The 20,777-nt window shown below is 37.8% G+C and overlaps 2 protein-coding genes across 4 annotated transcripts in view; both read right to left on the bottom strand.

Annotated features, from left to right (window-relative positions):
* Positions 1–441: 441 nt before the first annotated feature.
* Positions 442–20,777, bottom strand: part of LOC140234660 (uncharacterized) — a 70,916-nt gene continuing 50,580 nt past the window's right edge. For 2 of the 3 annotated variants that reach the window (XM_072314695.1, XM_072314710.1), the window contains exons 5-8: positions 15,399–15,597; positions 10,764–10,896; positions 7,065–7,158; positions 442–4,328 (exon numbers count right to left, since the gene is read on the bottom strand). In XM_072314695.1, the coding sequence (XP_072170796.1) occupies positions 4,278–4,328; positions 7,065–7,158; positions 10,764–10,896; positions 15,399–15,597 (477 nt within the window). In that variant the 3' untranslated portion in view covers positions 442–4,277. Of the gene's footprint in view, positions 4,329–7,064; positions 7,159–7,277; positions 7,866–10,763; positions 10,897–15,398; positions 15,598–20,777 lie in introns of those variants that run through there. The other variant, XM_072314703.1, reaches the window with a different exon arrangement.
* On the bottom strand, positions 17,064–18,800 carry LOC140234694 (uncharacterized). Its single transcript, XM_072314732.1, has one exon. The coding sequence runs from the start codon at positions 18,351–18,353 to the stop codon at positions 17,493–17,495; it is 861 nt and encodes a 286-aa protein (XP_072170833.1). The 5' UTR covers positions 18,354–18,800; the 3' UTR covers positions 17,064–17,492.

Below are 20,777 nucleotides of genomic sequence, written 5' to 3'. Positions count from 1 at the left end.
GCATGTCATTTTTTCTTTGTTATAAAGATAATCACTTGCTATTGGGTATGTGATTGTACTAATGGATATTGCAGCATACCTGTGTACAAAAATTGTTTATTTCAAGGGGGTGAATTTTTGTGTGCGGCCTTTGACAGAAGTGGGTACTTTCTTTTGCTGTTCAGTACACATATATATATATATATATATATACATACATACATACATACGTACATACATTGTGTACATACATCTCTCTCTCTCTCTCTCTCTCTCTCTATATATATATATATATATATATATTATAAAACATTTAGTGTATACATTCATATCCTATGTGAGAGCGTGTGTGTAAGGTTACTGCATCTGTGTACATATTTTACATGTTCCATTTTCATGAACATCATACACAATATTTCCAATGCGAACAAACAGAAAGACACCAAAATGCTGTGATTGTGGGTAAGTATACATACCAGGCATTTAATTGGCACAAATCAAGTTCATTGTTTCATTTGTGCACCAGCACTCCTGCTTTCACCATGAAAAGGTAAATTAATAGATAATTGAATAATTGCAAAACAAACAATGCCTGTGTGTGATATTGCAACAAGGGCATGATCCAGCTAAGACTGTAGGTACATACATGTACATTGAACACTACCTGGAGGCGCATCTTACAAAGCTGATGGACATGGTCAGATTTTACATTTGCTGGCATGATGGCTCATACACAATGCCATTTTTCTAACTTCTTGCATGCTCTAAGGAGCCAAATGATGACTATCTCACATGCAGGGTGAAGTGGAGTGGAGGAAAACAAATTCACCATCCTGTTTTAAGACCAGCATTCTATCTTTTGAGAAACAGAACTTGCTTAGATGGCTGTAAGCCCTTCAGTATCCATCTTGTTAGTGCATGCACAAAGAATGCATTGCAGCTGCCATGGGCTCATGCATGACTGGTGTCTATGCTTTATAATAATGCTTATCATTCTACATTTCATTTTCCTCTCTCTGCTTGATTCATCTGTGGAAAATGTCACTTTTAATTATCTTTCCCCAAACCAAAGAGATAAAGAGAAAACATTAAACTTGCAGATAAAGATAGAGGGACCTATTCTAGGGGATGTGGAGCAAAGTCCCGGTGTAAGATTACAAGAAATCTACATTGGCTATCACAACTGTATTGTTGCTGTTGTTGCTTTTAAATTAATTGTAACAATTGGGAAACATTTTTTAAAAATGATATGGTGCAGAAAGGAGAGGTAGAGGACAAAATAGTTCAGAACATGCCACTCTCACATTCCCCCATTCCACTTGTTTTTACAGAAGAAAAAAAAAAACATGCCAGCTTTACAGATGAGTCAATGGTCAGATATATACATGCCATTTACCATGGAAACTTGAATGTTCATTTTCCTTGTCAATACAGCACCTAGTCTAATGGCTGCTCTGTCTATGGGGATGTGGAGTTGAACTTCATTCTCCTCACTTACATCTTCAGAGTTTCAGATTCTGAGGAGAAGTCTTCATTATAGTGACTTGATTTCAGCAGCATGCCACATGCATGGCACCATTGTCTCTATATTCATATTTCTCATCTTGGAGCTTGATCACTATTATACTTTGCATGCCATACAATACTGCCCTTCTTTTCCTTGCCCTTCTTTAATATGCTCACACCAAATTACACAGTAAAGCTCAATCATCCTACAAGACGAAAACAGATGAACTGAATGCACAGTGAATTACATGAATCTAATCTACCCCTCTTCCCATATAGCAAGTCTAGGCAAGTGTTTGAACCTCTGTACACAAAATTAGTAATGCACTTTGGTGCTTGCTGACAAAAAAAAAAAAAAAAAATAATAATAATAATAAATTCAGGGTAAAGGATGTGAAAATATGATGGTTGATTTACGGAAACTAAAATAAAATAAAAGTATACACAGGCTAATAGACAATCAAAACAATATACTCATAAAGGCTGTCACACAGAGTCTTCCTGTTAGTTTTTTTTTTTTTTTTTTTTGTGCACAGCTTTTTATGCACAGCTTTTTATGCACAAGATTCTGATTACAAAAAAACAAACAAATGCAAAGACATGGCAACAGTCTTTCTCAGAAATATTCTTGGAATATTCTGGCAAATTCAGAAAATCAGAAATTGACATCTTGCTATGACCGATGTGTAGGCAATGATTGCTTCAAAAATTGGCAAGGCACTAGTTATAGCACACTTTAGCACACTTTTCTGAGTTGTCAGGAATTGAAAAATTAATACTTAGGTTCTCATTTGACTTGACATTCACAACCTCTTTTCAAAGGCACAAAAGCAACTGATGACCCTGGAATTACCATTTTGTAAATACTACTTGGTGATACAACAGCTAGATTACTATGGAAAAAACCCAACTAATGACTACACAATTAATATTAGTAATAAAAAACATCTACACTACGCATACATGGCACATATTTAAACAATATTTAGTAACTGGGTGATTACAAGTGTACCCTTATTGAGACCTCAAATCAGCACATTTTTCCCCCATATTTTCATACAATACATCAATTTACAGGGAAATGCATGTACTATCCAGCGTGTATTTTGCAATTGGTTACATTCTGTGGTTTGGGATTCCTGTAAATCATGCTTCAAAAAATATAATATGCATAAAAACAAAAGAAGGGTTGTGCCAATGCTTACAAATCACTGCATGGCCAAGAAAATTGCAATTGATACGTATTATGAAGATTTACATCAAAGGAAATAACAGGATTTTCCTACAACCCTCAGAGCAAACACAAAATACATAACAACTCTGTGTGATACATCAATTGCTGGTGTTATATTACTGTTTTACAGGCACTTTATAATATATAAGAATAATTACTGTTTAAATAATTGCAGTGCTGTACAAATTAAGGGTGTTACTACGATCTATAATGGACTGGAGCACATCTAGCTTATCCTTCAGGTAGCACCTACAGGACTATTGACTACATACTACTGAAAAGATCAAATTGCCTATAATTTTGTAGTGTATTACATCAAACAGTACATTTACATTGTGAGAACAATTCATAAATACCATGAGACATTCAACTTTGGTGTGATGATTTAAGCAGAGTGCTGGTAATAAGGCAGACCAATTTTCATGACCAAAGAGTTAGTTGGTGTTGCAGAATAAAACCTTGACTTTATCGTTACAAACTAGTTTCTCAGTTGTTCCGCTCTATGAAGGTTTTACAAAATTGCAATCAATGGTAAAGAGCACTACATTCTGTCTTTTTCATTCCATCTGCTTACACAGGGAACATGTATCACTTTTGGTGAAATGGTCAGTCTTCTTGAATAATATACAGCATCCATTACTCATGTGACAAACTTTTGGATCTCTTCAAAAAACAAAAAATATCACAATCCCTATGAAAAAAAGGAAACAAACTTATACAACTTCTAAAAAGTTTTCCATCTTTCCTCTATTATTCTTAAATCAATATGATATAAGATTCCTGTCAACAGATTTAGGACATCCTACTGGGTATGTACAGAGATGGTTCATGGCTTATACTTGATGATTCAACAAATTGTACCAGTTGAAAGGAATGTCCTTAGCTCACAACGGTCCAATATTTGCATTTTCAATGAAACAGTTCAAACGTTCATTTTGATAAAGCAAGTTTGAACTTACCTATCAACACTGTCCATATCACCTTTATCCATCAATATTGTTTACTACAAGATTTTTTTTCTTTCTCTTTATTTTTCTCAAATAATCTCATGGATAAAAGTAAGATTGACACTCGAGTTTAAGCTTCATTTTCCATGCCTCAAAATCATGCCCATTAAATACACACACCCATTCTCATTACAATTCCAGTCTTTACACTGTGTACGTATGTTACAAAGTACTTTTAATATGATGGGTGATATATAACAAAGTCATTTGATGAAATGGGTACACTTTTAATGAAATTTCCTCAATACAAGTTTATCAGGATATATGCTAACTGTAAAAATATTTTAAGGGAATACAGGGATTTTCACAAAACTCTCCAAACTTTTTACATATTGGTATCCTTATATGAGATGAAGGCTCATTTATACAGGAATGAAAAATTCATATTTTGATTCCTTTTTCTTCCACCAATTAACCCCTAATTATGATCTGCAGGACCAGTCAATTGAAAAAAAAAAGTGGGGAAAAAAGCAGAACATGAAAAGCTGCACAAATGCTGGTTCATCACTCCTTGGGAGGTCACAAACGTCCACTTGCTGCTATCAGCGACTTCATGCTACTGTCAGAGTGTTGTTCACACCAAATTCTCCTTCCACTGTGGCCTGAAAGGCAGAAATGACACACACACACCAAAGACAAAGTTATAAAGAAATAATGACAATATTTACCACAACATCTCTCAAATAACTTGCTTAAGCTATCAGTTCTTCCATACATAATATCAGAGGAGAAACTCTTACCCACTGGGTCTGATTTGTCTATACACTTTTGATTTTTAATTGCAAAACATAACTTCTTGATATAATCTCTCAAATATTTTTTTTTTGAGTGGAGAAGGGTTATAGAGACAAACAATTCAAAACAAGGCATGTGCCAAAATGTGTCTCGCCCATTCGCACAGAAGAAATTAATGTTTTTCTAAATCCCGGAAGTTCATTGACCCCACCTATGACCTTTGACCTCGTGGTGACCTTCAACTCCCCAAGGGACATTTACCAGCCAAGTTTGGTCACAAACGGACATATGGATCAAAAGTTATGAGCCATAATTGAAACGCGCCGTAAAAACTTAACATTGGGTTAACCCCTGTCTGTGACCTTTGACCTTGTGATGAACTTCATCCCCCCAAGAGACATCTATCATCCAAGTTTGGTCACAAACAGACATAGGGATCAAAAGTTATGAGCCATAATCGAAACGCATTGTAAAAACTTAACATTGGGCCCTAAAAGTTCATTGATCCCTGTCTGTGATCTTTGACCTTGTGATGATCTTCAACTCCCCAAGGGACATCTCCCATCCAAGTTTGGTCACAAACGGACATAGGGATCAAAAGTTATGAGCCATATAATTGAAACACGCTGTAAAAACTAACATTGGGCCCTAAAAGTTTGTTGATCCCTGTCTGTGACCTTTGACCTTGTGATGACCTTCAACTCCCCAAGGGACATCTACCATCCAAGTTTGATCGCAAAATTTATAAATTCAGATCATTATATATACCATATTTGTGTGTTTCACTTTCGATGGAATATCACACTTGCATTCAGCTTGAGAGCAGTGGTATGTTCGAAGTCTATGATAAACAAAAGAAGGCAGTATACTGTTCCAAATAGACTGAGCTACATGTCCCCAATTCATAATTGTTTTTGTTTTTTTTTATACAAAGTAATAACAGCTGGAGAAATTGTGAGTAACTAATTATATTAATGTAGCTCAAAATCTCTCGATTGTTAACAGTTTTCTGGTAAGATAACCACACAGCAAAATGTTATTCTTTGGCAAACACTCACATGCAGTTATTTCTACTTTCAAAATCACAGAATCTGGAACAGAATACATAATGTACATAGCTTGAGAGGAATGTACGATGATATCATAGTACTGTCAGTCCAAAGCTGGGTGGATTACATTACTTTGAGTCATTCTGAATCATTCTGGCACAACTACACATCCTCTACTTTAGAAAAAAAGACACCAACACAAAAATCAGTAACCAAAAACTACAACAAACAAAGAGTCAATTATCACTGAGGATTTTGGAAAATTTCAGGGTGTTACATAACTTTTTTTAACACTTGCGCTCACAAGCCGATCTTAAAACTAATGCAAAACACTTGCCCGAACATCAATTTTACTTGCCCCAAAAGAAAGTCCATAAATATGAAAAACTGATACAGAAAACCACTTGTAAGACAAGGGCTTAATAAAACACAACCATTTGAATAGAGAGCAAACATTGATTCACACGCTTAAACACATTGGAGTAACAAGCTTGGTTTGATCAAGTGCTGGTGTTGCATTGCATTGGGGCTTCTTCACATAAGTGCTTGAAAGTTGCTGAAATGAAATTTCATGCACTGCATCACTGAACAGTCAATTTCCTTGGGCTTCTGTATGCTTGACTTAGTGGCCTTGTGGGAAGGGGGGAGTGAAAAAAGGTGGCTTCGTAACTTTTTGCTTGCCCAATTCCGCCATTTTTTTTTTCCAGTTGTTCCAAAACACTTGCCCAACTGATTTTTGCTTGTTTCGGACAATCAGGCATGTGCTTATGTGGCACTTTTCGACTTTCATGACAATACTTTGTAGCTTTTTCCTTCACAGTTCAAGGCATCTTCACTCATTTACAATGCAGGTGCTTGAGCTCAGCATGTCCACTATACAGAGGAGAATAAACTTTCAATATTAAGTCAAAATATGTTCCCTGTGGTTGAATTTGAATTTGTTTTAGTCACACTTAAACTTTCAAAAAAAAACAAAAACAAACAAAAACAAAAAACAAAAACCCAAACCAAACGAAACCAATTCATTCTTACATCAAGGTGCAAGACTTATGAATTTCCAGATAAAACCTCTTTTTTTTTAAGTTTCAAAAGGCCTCTTCCTCTTCATGGCCGTAATATTGATTTGAAATAAATGCTTTTCCGGCCTGAATAATGCACCTCTCGAAGTTACAAAGCAGTTTACAGCAAATGCAGCACTGAGTCCCATCTAGAAAATAATCTTCACATTCACCATTAAAGGATACTTTAATGTGAAAATTGAATGTTTGTACTTTTGAACCTGGTAATGCTATCCACCAAGAATGTAAAAATCTGCATACAAGAGTGCTTGTGCTTGGATAGGAATCAAAACAGAGACGGGATTGGCGTGCAAACAAACCGACACTGGTCCATTGACAATAACATGTATTGTACATAAAGACATTTGTTACTGCCAGCAAAACAGCTTGTTAATCGGGGTAAAGTTGCATTAGCGCTCTCTGCTGGATAACAGTAAACGGCAATGCAGGATCAACTCACAACTCGCTTTCATCATCCTGCCCATGATGTTCTCACCTTCTTGTTGTCAACTTTGTCTTCACCATCCACAACAAACTTGTAAGTGTAGTCTCCAGCCTGGAGATTCACTTTTACACTGAAGCAGCCATCACTGTAGAGGTGTATGGAGGATCAAGGCAGGGGTACATGTGAGGCATTTTACCGGAGGTTCAAACCATTTCAACAGATACTACTGACTGCGTGAGTGATTTGAAGGTTGCCATCACAGTGCATCACTTCAATTCATTTATTTGTTACTCACTGCTGCTTTTACAGCTAAACTGATGCATCAATTTCTTTATTGGCAGTATTTGAAGCATTTATTTCCTTCACTATTTCTTTCTTGCCAATACTTGCTTCTAGCTGCCAACTCTAAATTAGAGCAAGAAAATGCACTGGAATTAAATGAGATGAAATAATGCACTGTTTGAGGTGGACAACTATCAAGCCAGCTCACTGGATCGGCCTGGTTGCTCCAGCATCACACAGCCCAATGTTCAACTGACTCAACTGTCATGTGATTCAAAAACTTGTGGGTGGCATGGGCTGATAAAGTTTGTAAATGATGGTGTATTGCTGAGATCTGGCATGTATGAACACTGTCACTTTGGAGAATTGAGGCAGTGCGATGGGTATGAGTGTGGAAGAGGCAGACCGACCCAAACCTGTGCAGAATGAAGTATGAAATGAATGGCATCGTTCACACCCACACATCAGTTTACCTGCTTAGCACTAGCCCTCCACTCCCCGTCCACGATAAACTTGTACGTCCAGATCCCGCGGGATAGGGACAGCGTTTGTGTGAACTTCCCATCCTCGCTACCTCCATGAATGATTTTGAAATAGCAAGGGGTAGTTTCAAAGGGAGGTATAGTACATATGAGTTGGGGTAGAGGCAGAAGGGTAAGGGATAGAATGGGGGGGGGGGGGGACAGGGGAAGTTTTGAAATGGGAACAGTGTGATAAACAATAAAAACCAAAAACCAACATGAACAGTTTGCAGAAAACAAAAGGCAGATGCCAAACAAAAGACATAAATAGACGCATGAAAATAAATGAGACGGAGGAGATGATGTAGTCTTATGGAAGAGATAATTATTTAGATAACATGCAAAATGTGATCAAATAATTGAATTAAAAAGCTCAAATTCAATTCATTTATAGGTAGTGTTGATTGTGCAATAGATCAGAAGTATACCATTATGGGAATATATGGTAACAATGTTTATAGATGAAGTGACAGGTGCAGGTGTCAGTCACAGACAAAATTGTGCATGAGTATTTATATGACATTCCATTTTGAATTTCATGGAACAATACACATGTGAAGTAAATTGGAGGTTGATATAAAAAAACATTAGTGAGAATTTAAAGAGCGGAAGACAATGCAGACTTGAGATAAATGGAGATGGACAAAACAGGATTACAGTATATAGAACAAGTGATATGTTAAAAACAAGTTAGATAAATTCAGGAGAACAAAAAATGAAGAGATTTCAAGGAGAGTGGGAAAAATGTCCAGGTTAGAAATGGGTTTGAAATCACAGATATGATGAGGTATGGGGGAAAAATGAAACAATATTGCCAATCATACATGTGCATTCGCAATGAATGACTGTAGTCACTTTAACATACTATATTTCAACAACAACAAAGTGATATCAGCAAGTCATTCATTTTGATCTGTATGAACTGCAATGTAATAATGAAAAATAAGACTACACATGGCACTTCACAAACATAATTTCAAGGTGTGGGTTTCAGTAAAGAGACAGCTGAAGTTGCCATATTGAATACAAATGATATTGATACATAGATGTATATCACTCCAATGTAAGGATACATCCTTGATGAACACGCATATCAAAATCTTATAGAATGCCAGAATTGAAAAGACAGCCCCCCCCCAAAAAAAAAAAAAAAAAAAAAAAACAGCAAAAACAACAAAACACAGATATTCTATCATATAAATATCAGTATTTGCTACTTCCATCAAAATATAATACAGAAATGAGAAAGATTGTGCAATTTTGAGAAAAAATACCAATTCCTTTACTCCCGTTTACCGAACAATGAAGTTGCTACACTACTTTTTTTTTGTGATTATGTAATCTTTTTATGAGCAGATTTCATGAGCAGCAAAAATTTATTCTATATAATATGTAAAAAATGAAAGGGAAAATTCTCTACATCCTTTTTGCCAAGCTTTTTAAGTGATGTGTGTGAAGAAGATTCTTCTCTGACTAGTTGTCTGCCATTGCAGTATTATCTGTGTGTCACTTTCATAGGGAGAGAGGTCAAAACATCATGGCCAAGTTTGCTTCAAAGTATTCAGATGCCATGTCTTCCAATCCACCATGAACTTCTCTTATGACATTATGAAACTGTTAAAGCATATCAACATTCTTCTGTTCTCAAGTACTGGTGCATACAAGTCATAATTATACTGATGAATGCAAAACATTTCTTGCTATGGGTTAAGTATCAATTTGATCTGTCGTGCACCTGTCTACCACATCTAAGAGCATCTGAAGCCACGGTCACACTGGCAAAACTTCTTGAAGTTTAACTTCAAGAACTCTTCGCAAAGTTTACTCTTCTGTCACAATGGCAGGCAAACTTTTTGAAGTTTCAGTTCTTGATACGTTCAGGAAATTTTGGTCACTACTGTGTATTCAAAACAAAGAAGAAAACATGCCCAGTCTGACAGCTAATCACTGTTATATAAAAAAAGTACACATGTACATCCCAATGAGTGCGCACTTTGGAGACTCCATAAGCAGGAAAAGGACTGGTCACATTACAAACTTTGTGAAGTTTTAGCTGCATGTGTTTAGACTGCATAAACTTCTAAAAGATTTGCAGGGGTTCAGGAAATTTCCCTAGTTTGAGTGGGAAGTTTCACAAGAAGTTTTGCAAGAAGCTTTCCGGAAATTTGAGGTCATTCTGGCAAAGCTTTGAAAACTTAGGGAACTTCAGCTTTGTGAAGTTTTGCCAGTGTGACTGCCGCTTGAGAGTAGGATATGCAAGCTGTAGTGGCATGTCCAATTAACCCATGAAGTCTATGAAACCATAGTTGTTTTGTCTTTTTATCATAAATTTCATTTCTTATTCTAGGTGTTTCATGAGATTAAAATATATGCAAATTAAAGAGTGAAATATTAATTTTCATTTTTTGCCCTTTGCTGCTCATATGAAATAGACATGTTTGTGTTTGTTAAATAATCTTCAAAAGTCTCTAGTGTGCCCTATCTGTAAGTGGTTCTTAAACTGACAAATCACTTTGGGAATGTAAACATCTTGTTTCTCTTTAAAATTGGCAAATTTATGGATTATTTTTTTTTTCATGACTCTTAAAAGGATTTAATGAATCTGACCAGTTAATAAACATGGAGTCAGATTCAGAGCTGCCAATTTGAAGACAAGATGAGAACTTTTCATATTTCATCATAGAATTTCCCCAGGACCTGGGGGGGGGGGGGGGCAATTCATGAAGCATTCTGTTGGATATTTTTTTTCCCTGACAAATTTGCTCTCAGCCAATCAGATGCAAGCATTTCAGTAGGTTATAACACTTTGTACGAAAAATATCTGATGAAATGCTTCATGAAATGCCCCCCCCCCCCCATGAAGTAGGAGTGAAGAGGGAGACATAGAAAGAGAAAAAGAGAGAGAAAGAAAGAGAGCAAAAGGAATAGTGAGAGAAAAACAACTCACGCTTGATCGAGCGGTATCTTGTCCTTCCACTCGTTGAAGCTTCCAGTAACAAAAACTTCCTGGCCTCCCTCTTCCCATCGGAACTCCACCTCTGTTTTCTTCTCATCCAGGACCTGGTCCCCCGATGGACCATCTGTGAAAACAACAACAACAACAACAACAAAACATAAGGTTAGCAATCATTTGCTGACCAACACTCAAAAGAATTCATCTGTCCGTAGCTCAGGACACTGCACTGTTGAGGATACCTATTCCCTCTCGCTAGAAGTGGCAGTTAAACGATTGTAAATATAAATCAAATCGATATGAACATTGTAATAATTATGATTGTACTGTGTATGCCCGAATGCATCCAATCTAACATATAATGTATGAACAATCACCACACCACATGCATACTGTCTCGCCTACACTTTCGACTACACTTTCCAACCTCAAGCAGCTGATTCATACAGACGTCACTATCAAAGACGGCTGGCCATCATCTTCAAGCTATGCTTATAAATGCTTAACGTGGCGGCCATCTACATTTTCTAGCTGTTATATATACCGATATTTATGTTCTTCCATAATGCAAGCACAAATCAAGCTATGTGCCGGGTATATATTTTTGTTTTGAGTTAATCACTGACTGTCAGTTACACACTTCATTACATTTATCTTTTCCTGTTGTTAACTACAGGTAATCTTATGCCAATATTTTATTTATCTATTTACTTATTTATTTATTTGTTATTGTTATTATTTTGCTGTGATACATGCAAAAAACGAAGAAATTAAGGCTGTTCTGAATCATGGTAGCAAACCATCCCACAAGCTGCTAAAGATATCGTCTTCTACACACATTATTATGCAGAAGTTGCTTTAGACATTGTACCTGAGTAGCCATGTTACAATCTGAGTTTTGATCGTTACATAGATCACCTGATCGATCTGTTATTCTTTTATTAATTCCATGCATGGCTACCTTATTGACACTAGTATTGATTTTTTTTTTTTTTATGTTTCTTATCCTCTTCAAGAAAAAGGAAGGAAGAGTGAATCTGTGGCAAATAAGAGTTTAGAGGAAAGCAAGTTCCTCTTTAGTACACACATACTTATTCAGTGCCTCCTTTAAGTACAAAAAAATTAGACTCTGTTTTGCACTAGTTACACTACTGGTATGTTTAAGTGGAGTGAAGTTACAATGTAATATTCAAACAAGTTCAGGTGCAGTTGGACAGACAAACTGAAGGAAAACAGGTGGAGATTTAAAAAAAGAAAGAAAAACTAAACTGCAAGTCACCTAGTACCTTTCAGGCTTAAAATCATGGCAAAGGACTGTCCACATTGTAACTCCATCTGAACTCTGACAATCTGAAATACTGAAATCAATCTGAATATATCTGAAAGACAACCAGCCAAACCCTCGTCAACCACCATACAAATTTATACACACATACATAAACCAGGGTAAAAAAACTACAAATGTGTCAAGAATTCTCCCCAAACAACGTAAACTATTGAGACAGTACCATCAACTTTTGTGATTTCTATATTCACTCATTCTTCACTTAAACATACGGTAGAAAATTTTAGTTTTAAATTGCAACTTGTTGCAAACTGCATACTGTCTGATTGCATGTACTATATAAGTCTACAAAACAAGATTGACAAATATTTTTGCGCTTGACTTTAGAGGATTAGCTGAACACGATTCATGCAACAACAACAACAACACCAAGCCAAATGATCCTTGACATTCTCGATTGCTATTCAGGAATGAGGACACCATATGAAAATGCAATATGGCTGGCGCAGACCTTACAGTTCACTGACAGCAGCTGCCGTTTTATACCAGTAAAATGTTCATATTGGTGTGAAGATCTGGTTTTAAAACTACTTTACAAATGACTTTCAAAAACTAGGGTATTTGCCATTTCTCAGTAACTTCCAGTGTGCAGTAGTATGATAACCATTTTGAAACGTAGCACTTATAAAGTAGATAAAACATCAAGCCTGCAATGCACTCGGTACTCTACCATACAATTCGCACTCGAGGCCATAGCATGCTTGACATAGAAATGCTACTTCTATATTACAGGCGACTCCTGTGCGAATGAAGACCTTGGGATAGGCAGTTTTCTTTTGTTATGTATCAAAATTTTGTTCTAGACGAACAAAGAAAGTATATAAAGATATGAAAATAATAATTTGGAGATCTGAATATTAATTTCATTATAACAAAATGTTATTATACATGTTCTTTATAATGGGAGTGCACTGTATGCCTCTACAATGGCTCCAGTATTGTGGCCATCTCACTCTCCAAATATTTTTGTCTGCTACTGAGTTACAGACAGAAACACATACCTGACTTCACCTATACCTGTATCTAAACTTTTTTTGACCCATTTGCTCTACATTGTGTAGAACTTCAAATGCTTGATTATCAAGCAGGCCAGACTCAACTTTATCTACCTGATAACTAAAGATCCAAACTTGTCTTTTTGATGACTTACATCGTAACAATGAGCTTATTTGTTTTATTTGCAGAACATTTGACAATGAATAGAAAACATTGGTGGCACTGTAGCATGAAAACTACTTGAACAAGAGATCCGGGGTCTCACATTCACCTGAGTATCACAAGTTCACCTTCCACACATTCTTGCAGACTATTACCTGAGAACATTGCAAAGTAGGGGGCAGCTTTGAGGGCTTTCATGGGGGTAGAGTGTTCATTTGCAGATTTAAAAAAAAAAAGATAATAAAATAATAAAAAAAAAAGAGAGACTAAAATGTAAAAACTAGCACTAACTTGGTTCATCGCTTCTGGTTAAAAAAAGATTTGTGAAGATTCCTTGATAATGTAGGGGCTCTGTCTCTGAACAAATTATGGTTCATGACTTTCGATACTGAGACATATCACTTCCTGTATTGTATTCTCTGACCCATCAGCTGCACACAATACTCAATAGCAACAAATTTAATACTTTTAGACTTTAAAAAAAAACTTGCCAGATGCATATAGAAAAGAACAAAGTGTCATTTGATCATAAGATATGCACTACAGGAAGAATCTGAGGGCACACTTTGGCAGTCTGTAATACAGAGCAAAGTTTATCTCATGGAACAGATGTTTGAAGCTTGATCACTCATGATATGCAGCTGAAGGAGTGTCTTTGATTTTTGGTGTGAAAGTATTGACACTGCTTTGAAGGTGATGTGCTACAGTTGTCGTAGTATCGTTAAAGCATAACTTTTTGTCTTGAATGCTGGCAGCAGGAATGCAGAGGTCAAAACTCAGATGACACCCGCTTTGAATATTAAAGCTAAAACAAAGTTCTCACAAGGGCTCAAAATTCATCTTCCACCATCAGGCATCTGTTTGCAGTATATCGAAAGGCTCACCAAGAAACCCGTCTGGCTGATGCGATTTGCCAGGATGAGTATTTTGAGATCAAATTTTTGAATTAATAAAAGTCGGCATACCCAACTTTTATTCCTGAAGCACCCAACTTTTATTCATGAAGTGCCCTCCCCGTTCAGTAGTGGGTTGGTGGAACGTTACTAGTATGTGATGATCGAAACTTTCATAGCAGTAGAATTGAATCCACATGCAGTTACTAACAAACTGCGAATGCGATGGCCCGACTGCTATGACCCTATATATCCTAATCACTGTAATCAATTATGATCCATCACATAGCAACCACAATCAAGAATGCTCTGAGATTGCAATACTTCCAGCATACCTTTTTAGGTAATATTTCCTATTTTTGTTGCTACCCAACTGAAATTGTGTTATCATAGCGTTATTTTACACATTTCTGCATACACCTTCACTGTAGGACAAATATCGAATATCATATGGAAACTATGTTTTACCTTTAATACACTGGTATAATGATATATCAAGTTTGACCTGGACCTTCTCAAAGTGAGCCTGTCACCTTGGGGCACATTTCACTGCTGTGAAACAAATCTTTTCTTGACATCAAACAGAAAATTGAGTTGGCAGCATATAAATCATTTACCCTGTTTCACAGTGATATGAAAGATGAACTGATAGGTGACATGAACTTTCAAAATTTGCCTGAAACTCATGAAAATATTTTTGAAACACATCAATCAGACATCAGGTCCGTCATGGATCAACAATTTATCATGTGGTTATTTAGCCGTGAGACAGATAAATCATGCTACTATAGTATCAATTGAGAGCCATGTTTTGTTTCTTTTCATGCCTGTGATATGCAAGATTTAGCAAAACATGTTACATTATTTCATCACTTTCTGTGATTACCCTATGCAAAATGCATATTGCTGATGTCAGCAGGACTGCCCACTTCTGCAGATACCCCTCCCCCCCCCCCCCCAAAAAAAAAAAAAAAATACTCAAGCACAGCACAGTATACAGAGAATTGAACACACAAATTGCATTCTTATTAAAAAAAAAGAATGAGAAAATCAATCTTACTTAGAATGTGAAATCAAAATTAAAAAAAAAAAATCACTCCAAAATATATTTTATGATTTAGGCCCCAATGGGGACAATACAAAACATATTAACTGACAGCTCTTTGGTTGAGTACTTTTGTTTTTGCATTACTTGATAGCGAAGGACTTTGAAAAAACAAAAAACAAACATACTTGTGACTGCTACGGAGGTGTCATCCTGCTCTTTGGACTCCTCTGCAACAGACTCCTTGGGTGCACTGGGCTCCTCTGGGGCAGGGGTCTCTGTGGCAGCTGGCTCTGGGGTGGGGGTTGCTTCCCCATTGACAGCATCTGCATCAGCTGCTGCACTGGGGACCTCGTCCTGCTCGCCTGCCTCTACTGCTGCCTCAGGCTGAAGTATCAAAGACATGTGTGAGGTTGTAAATATCTCATGACTCCACAGGAGAAGCAGCAAAGTTGTTTTTCAACAAACAGACAAGAACTCTAACAATAACAATCAGAATTAGGTCAATCACATGAACCGTGCCACATTTGAGTGTGCTACACAAGTTAAGCTGCATTCATGCAACAGAGTTACAAACAAGAATATGTGTCTGAACATTTGAGGCACACACCGGAATACATTAACATTTGGTGAAGACTTGTTATTATAAGACTGCAATCAATGTTACATCTGGAACTGTATTATGGCATCATAGATCTACTTTGTCCCCGACAACCACCACTCATAACACGCCAAAAATTACACTTATCATCAAACATCCAACATAACATATTGTGGTGCATCTCTCCTGGAATACCTGAGCAGGATTTTCTGCAGGTGTTACTGGTGATGGTTCTGCAGGAGCTTGGGTTGGTGTGTTCACCTCTGCTTGTGTTTCCACAGGTGACTCTGCCTCTGCTTCATTTGGTGTTTCAGTTGGCGTTTCTACTGGTGCTTCTGCTGGGGCCTCTGTGGGTGTCTCAGTAGGCTGTTCAGGTACATCTGCCAATGGTTCCGCTGTTTTTTCCACTGGTGAACTTGCCGGCACTTTAGCTGGTACTTCTACCGGTATTTCAGCTACTGGTGGTGGCATTTCTGCTGGTGCTTCTGCCGGTACTTCTGCCGGTGCTTCTGCCGGTGCTTCTGCCGGTGCTTCTGCCGGTGCTTCTGCCGGTGCTTCTGCCGGTGCTTCTGCCGGTGCTTCTGCCGGTGCCTCTGCCGGTGCTTCTGCCGGTGCTTCTGTCAGTTTCTCAGTTGCTGCCTCAGCTGGTGCTTCAGGCTGAGATTCTGCTTGTGACTCTGCTGGTATCTCTGGTTCCTCTACTGGTGCTGGAGCTTCTACTGATATTTCTGTCTGTGCCTCATCTGGTGGTGGTACTTGTGTTTCGGCTGATGTTTCTACACATGCTGCAACTGTCACTCCTGGTGTTTCTGTTGTGTCTACTTTTGTTTCTGCTGTTGTTTCTGCTGATGGTTCAGGCTGAGGTAGAAATACCACAGATTGGGCTGTAGTAATCTTTATAAATACTAAATGGAAAACACACTAAATCCTTGTCAAATGGACAAGACTTTAAACAGGTAACATATGATGTGTCAGGAGGAGATACTCCAGCCAATATGGGATTCATGATACATGCATTCAACTTTATGCATGCGGTAAGTTTACATTCAAGAAAGGGGGGGGGGGGAAACATTATTCCTGGGGGAAATTATTTAAAAAGAAATGAAGATTGTGGTAAGAAATGTGCTCTTTTACATCGACTCATACAACTAAAATTAAAGTGGCTGGGTTAGGATGATATTTGAAAGGTCACATATTTTCTGTGTCTGTGCTTGCATGTGTCAGCTGTGAGTTAAATATGACTCAAGGTAACTGGTTATTCCAACTGAATATGAAGTTGCACTTACAGAGTACTTAAAGAAAACATGGATATGTAAATGGCTTGATCAAGAGAATTTTCAAATTTACAAATTTTCATGGTGCCATCTATTACAGCACTTTGAAAATGACTTGCCTGTGAAGATAACTGAATTAATCATGCTTTCTCTATAGATTGAAATTTAAGTGAACTGTGCAAAGTTCTGGATTTCATTTTTTAATGAATGCCATGCACAATAAAATGAGGTGTATGATTAAAGAACTGTGTTTATATTCATTCTTTGTGATCTGTATTGCTGTTAGAAGAAATATGTTATGCTGTTAAAAGAAATCCCCAGTGAGCAAACTAAAGTGTTGGTCTTCAAGACAAAGGTATACTGTAAGCAAAATGTATATCATGCATCTGACAATGTTACTGTGAGATTTATCTGTCATGGAGTACCTGGCCTGGCATTTGTGCAGGTGATGATTCAGGTGCTTTTACTTCCACAGCTGGAGCTGGTGCTGCAGCTGATACTTCGGCTTGTGCCACAGGCTGCACTGAGGATTCTACTGGTGCTGCTTCTTGTGATGCTGCAGGTTCTGCCTGAGTATCAACTTGTATTTCTGCTGGTAATTCTGATGGTTCTGCAACAGGCTCTGTTACTGGTGTTTCTTTTGGTTGTTCTACTGGTGTTTCCCATGGCGTTTCACCCTGTCCATCCAATTGTGCTTCTCCAGGGTTCTCTGTAGGAGTGTCTGCAACTGCACCTATTGGAGCTTCTGCTGGAACTGTGGATGCTTCCACTGGCACTTCTGGTGACACTGCCTCTGCTTCTACTTCTGCTGGTATTTCTTTCTCTACTTCATCTTGCACTTTTACTGCTGATTCTGTTGGTGCTTCTTCTACTTTTGCTGGTGCTGCTGCTGGTGCTGCTGCTGGTGCTTCTGCTGGTGCTTCTGCTGGTGCTTCTGCTGGTGCTTCTGCTGGTGCTTCTGCTGGTGTTTGTGCTGGTGCTTCTGCTGGTTCTTGTGATGGTGCTTCTGCTAGTGTTTCAACTGGTACCTGTGCCAGTGCCTGGACAGACACTTGTGTTAGTGTCTCCTTTTCTGCCTCTTCTGTAAGTTCCACTGATTTCTCTGTGTGTGTTTCCTCAGGCTTTTCTGCTTTTTCTTCTGGTATTGATTCTGCTGGTGCATCCAAAACAAGTTCCGCAGGTTCTTGAGCCAATGGAACTGTGCATGCAGCAATGGGCACCTCTAATGGTACTTCCTCCAGTGTTTCAGCAGATACTTGATCTTGCATTTCCACTGGGGTTTCCTGCAGTGTTTCTGCAGGTGCTTCAGCCAGCACTTGTTTCGGTGCATCGGCTGGTGCTTTCTCTAGCACTTCTGTTGGTTCCTCCACTGGTGTTTCTGCCAGTGACTTTGGCAGTTCTTCTTCAGGTTTATTAGCTGGTGCTTCTGCGGATACTTCTAACAGTTGTTCCTCTGGTGCTTTTGCTGGTGTCTCAACAGGGGTCTACAGACAAGTAAAGAATTCAGTGACATAGTGCATTGACACATTACATTTCCCTTACCACCATGTATCACACAAATCACCAAGTCCCTTTTAGAGATCTTCTGACATGGACCATGCAATTTTGTCCATGAAAGTTCCATGGGGTTTCCTTTGGCAGCACATAGAGTTATTGCTTGAGCATGCTTGAAAAATTGCAATATTGGCTCCTTCATGAAATCTATAAGTGATTATGTGCATTCAAGATATTGATTCTCTTTAAAGACAGATAATCTTTAGCACCTTAGCACCTTTTGTGAGGGAGGGGGAGCAGTATTTCTTTTCTTTTTCCATGGTCTTTCAGCTGAATTAGGTATTACAACTATGGTACTACTACTAGGTCATTTCTGATGGCATGTTATCTAATATAGCAATGAATATTGGTCCCTTTTCTGCCCAAGCTCCTCAAGGTTTGGCAAATTGTGACTGTACAGGTTTTGGCTGGTAGCCAGAGCAAAAGCAGATCATGCTGTGGAAGTTGTGACCAGTGCCTCCGGCATTCCAGACAAATTATACAAGCATACCATACTGTCCTTTTTCCATGCATGCAATCACAAAAGCATCCACCATTGCATTCACATTACACAGGTCAACCCACTTATTGATGGAAGTGTTTCTGCAGAATACTGTCAATGCCAGTTTTTAAAGGCATGACCTATTAATGCTGGGTTCCTACTGTCATATGATGCAACTTGCATGCCATGATTGGCCATTGGTTGCTGATCATGGAATATTTGTTTCTGTCTATCAAAATTTGCACAATGACCGAATCATGGTCTTAATCCTGAAGCAATGGTAGAGATCTTATCAAATCTTGAGGTCAGTAATGGCAATTGTATTGATCACAGAAATTTTTTAACACCATCTAGAACTTATCTACAATCAACACGATTGGCATGACTCACCTCAGGATCTGATAAGATCACCACAATTACTCCATGATCAGTGCTACAAGTTCATTTTGATGCAAACTGTAATAGACTAAAGGCCAATCGTAGCATGTGTAGCAGATCATATGATAGTGGGAACATAGCATTAGTGAAATAAAGACACCAGAATAATTTGAAGTCAAGATGGCATCTTGGTATTTAATGTATCATGCGGCATGAGTCATTAAGATGTTTCAGCATGTTAGATGTCACCTTAGTCATGTCACTGTGATCTGATGGGAAACTGTTACTTAGTAAAATAATTCTAGTCCTGTGTAACTGCAGTTATTCAAATGATGTGTATATTGGACTTATTACAGTTCATACCTCAGTTTTTATGATGAAATGTGGCCAATGGATGTTTCACTTTCCTTATGAAGTTAAATGATGTATTGAAATGAAATGTAAACATCAAATACTCATCATACATCTTGACTTTTGTCAGTGGACAAGTGCTTTTGAAACTTGGTGCAGTACATTCTATCACAGACCTAAAAGTACCTTTAATATGAAGTCATATGAAATTTCCGCATGTCAGTTGCATGGATAACATCATGCGATACCTTCCAGTACTCCACGTCTCACATGATTTTGCTCCAGCTTTTACACAGGCATCCTGAATGCATGCTAATTTGTTGCAATGTAGAGCACCACTAACATCCGTTAAAAAGGCGAGTAGATGAGAGCAAGACTGTATTCGCTATGACTTAAGTGTGAAAATAGCATGGATTCAAAGGTATCAAACAATACATGTCTTTATTTGCAGACGGGAGCAAATGGAAGCACAGGAAAGGTCAAAATTACATGGGAGCAGCACATAAATAACACGGCACAGGATTCAACATGACATATACACCAGTGACAAACACCACACAAACTTGGAACTATAAATTAACAACTTCTAAGAACATGCTCCTCCCAACATGGCAACATTTTCGGCAAATTCAGCACTGCATTTGTGCAAGAAAGCAGAGAGCCAATTCATTTTTTTGATATGAAGAAAGCCAGCATGCTTTTATCAAAGATTTTCCTTCTTCCAAGGGAAATGGTGTGCAGGACAGAAGAAGAGTGGACTTTGGGAGTTAAACCAAATTACGAGCAAACCCTCCTATTAACAGCACAAACCAGTAATTTCTCACTTGAATTGATGCTTGTAATGCTGACCTTTGACAAGCTCGATGATATTTTACTTACAATCCTAACCGTTTTAGAATTATCGAAGAAAGGAAGCAATTTAGAACTG

Source organism: Diadema setosum, chromosome 1, assembly GCF_964275005.1.
Source record: "Diadema setosum chromosome 1, eeDiaSeto1, whole genome shotgun sequence".
In the NCBI taxonomy this organism is placed as follows: Eukaryota; Metazoa; Echinodermata; class Echinoidea; order Diadematoida; family Diadematidae; genus Diadema; species Diadema setosum.
Note: the sequence above shows the minus strand (reverse complement) of the source record. Positions and strands in the feature narration are given on the sequence as shown.

Bases quoted from the DNA above. Each gene is read 5' to 3' on its own strand.
- LOC140234694 (XM_072314732.1), bottom strand. From the start codon at position 18,353: ATGCAAGATCAAGTATCTGCTGAAACACTGGAGGAAGTACCATTAGAG.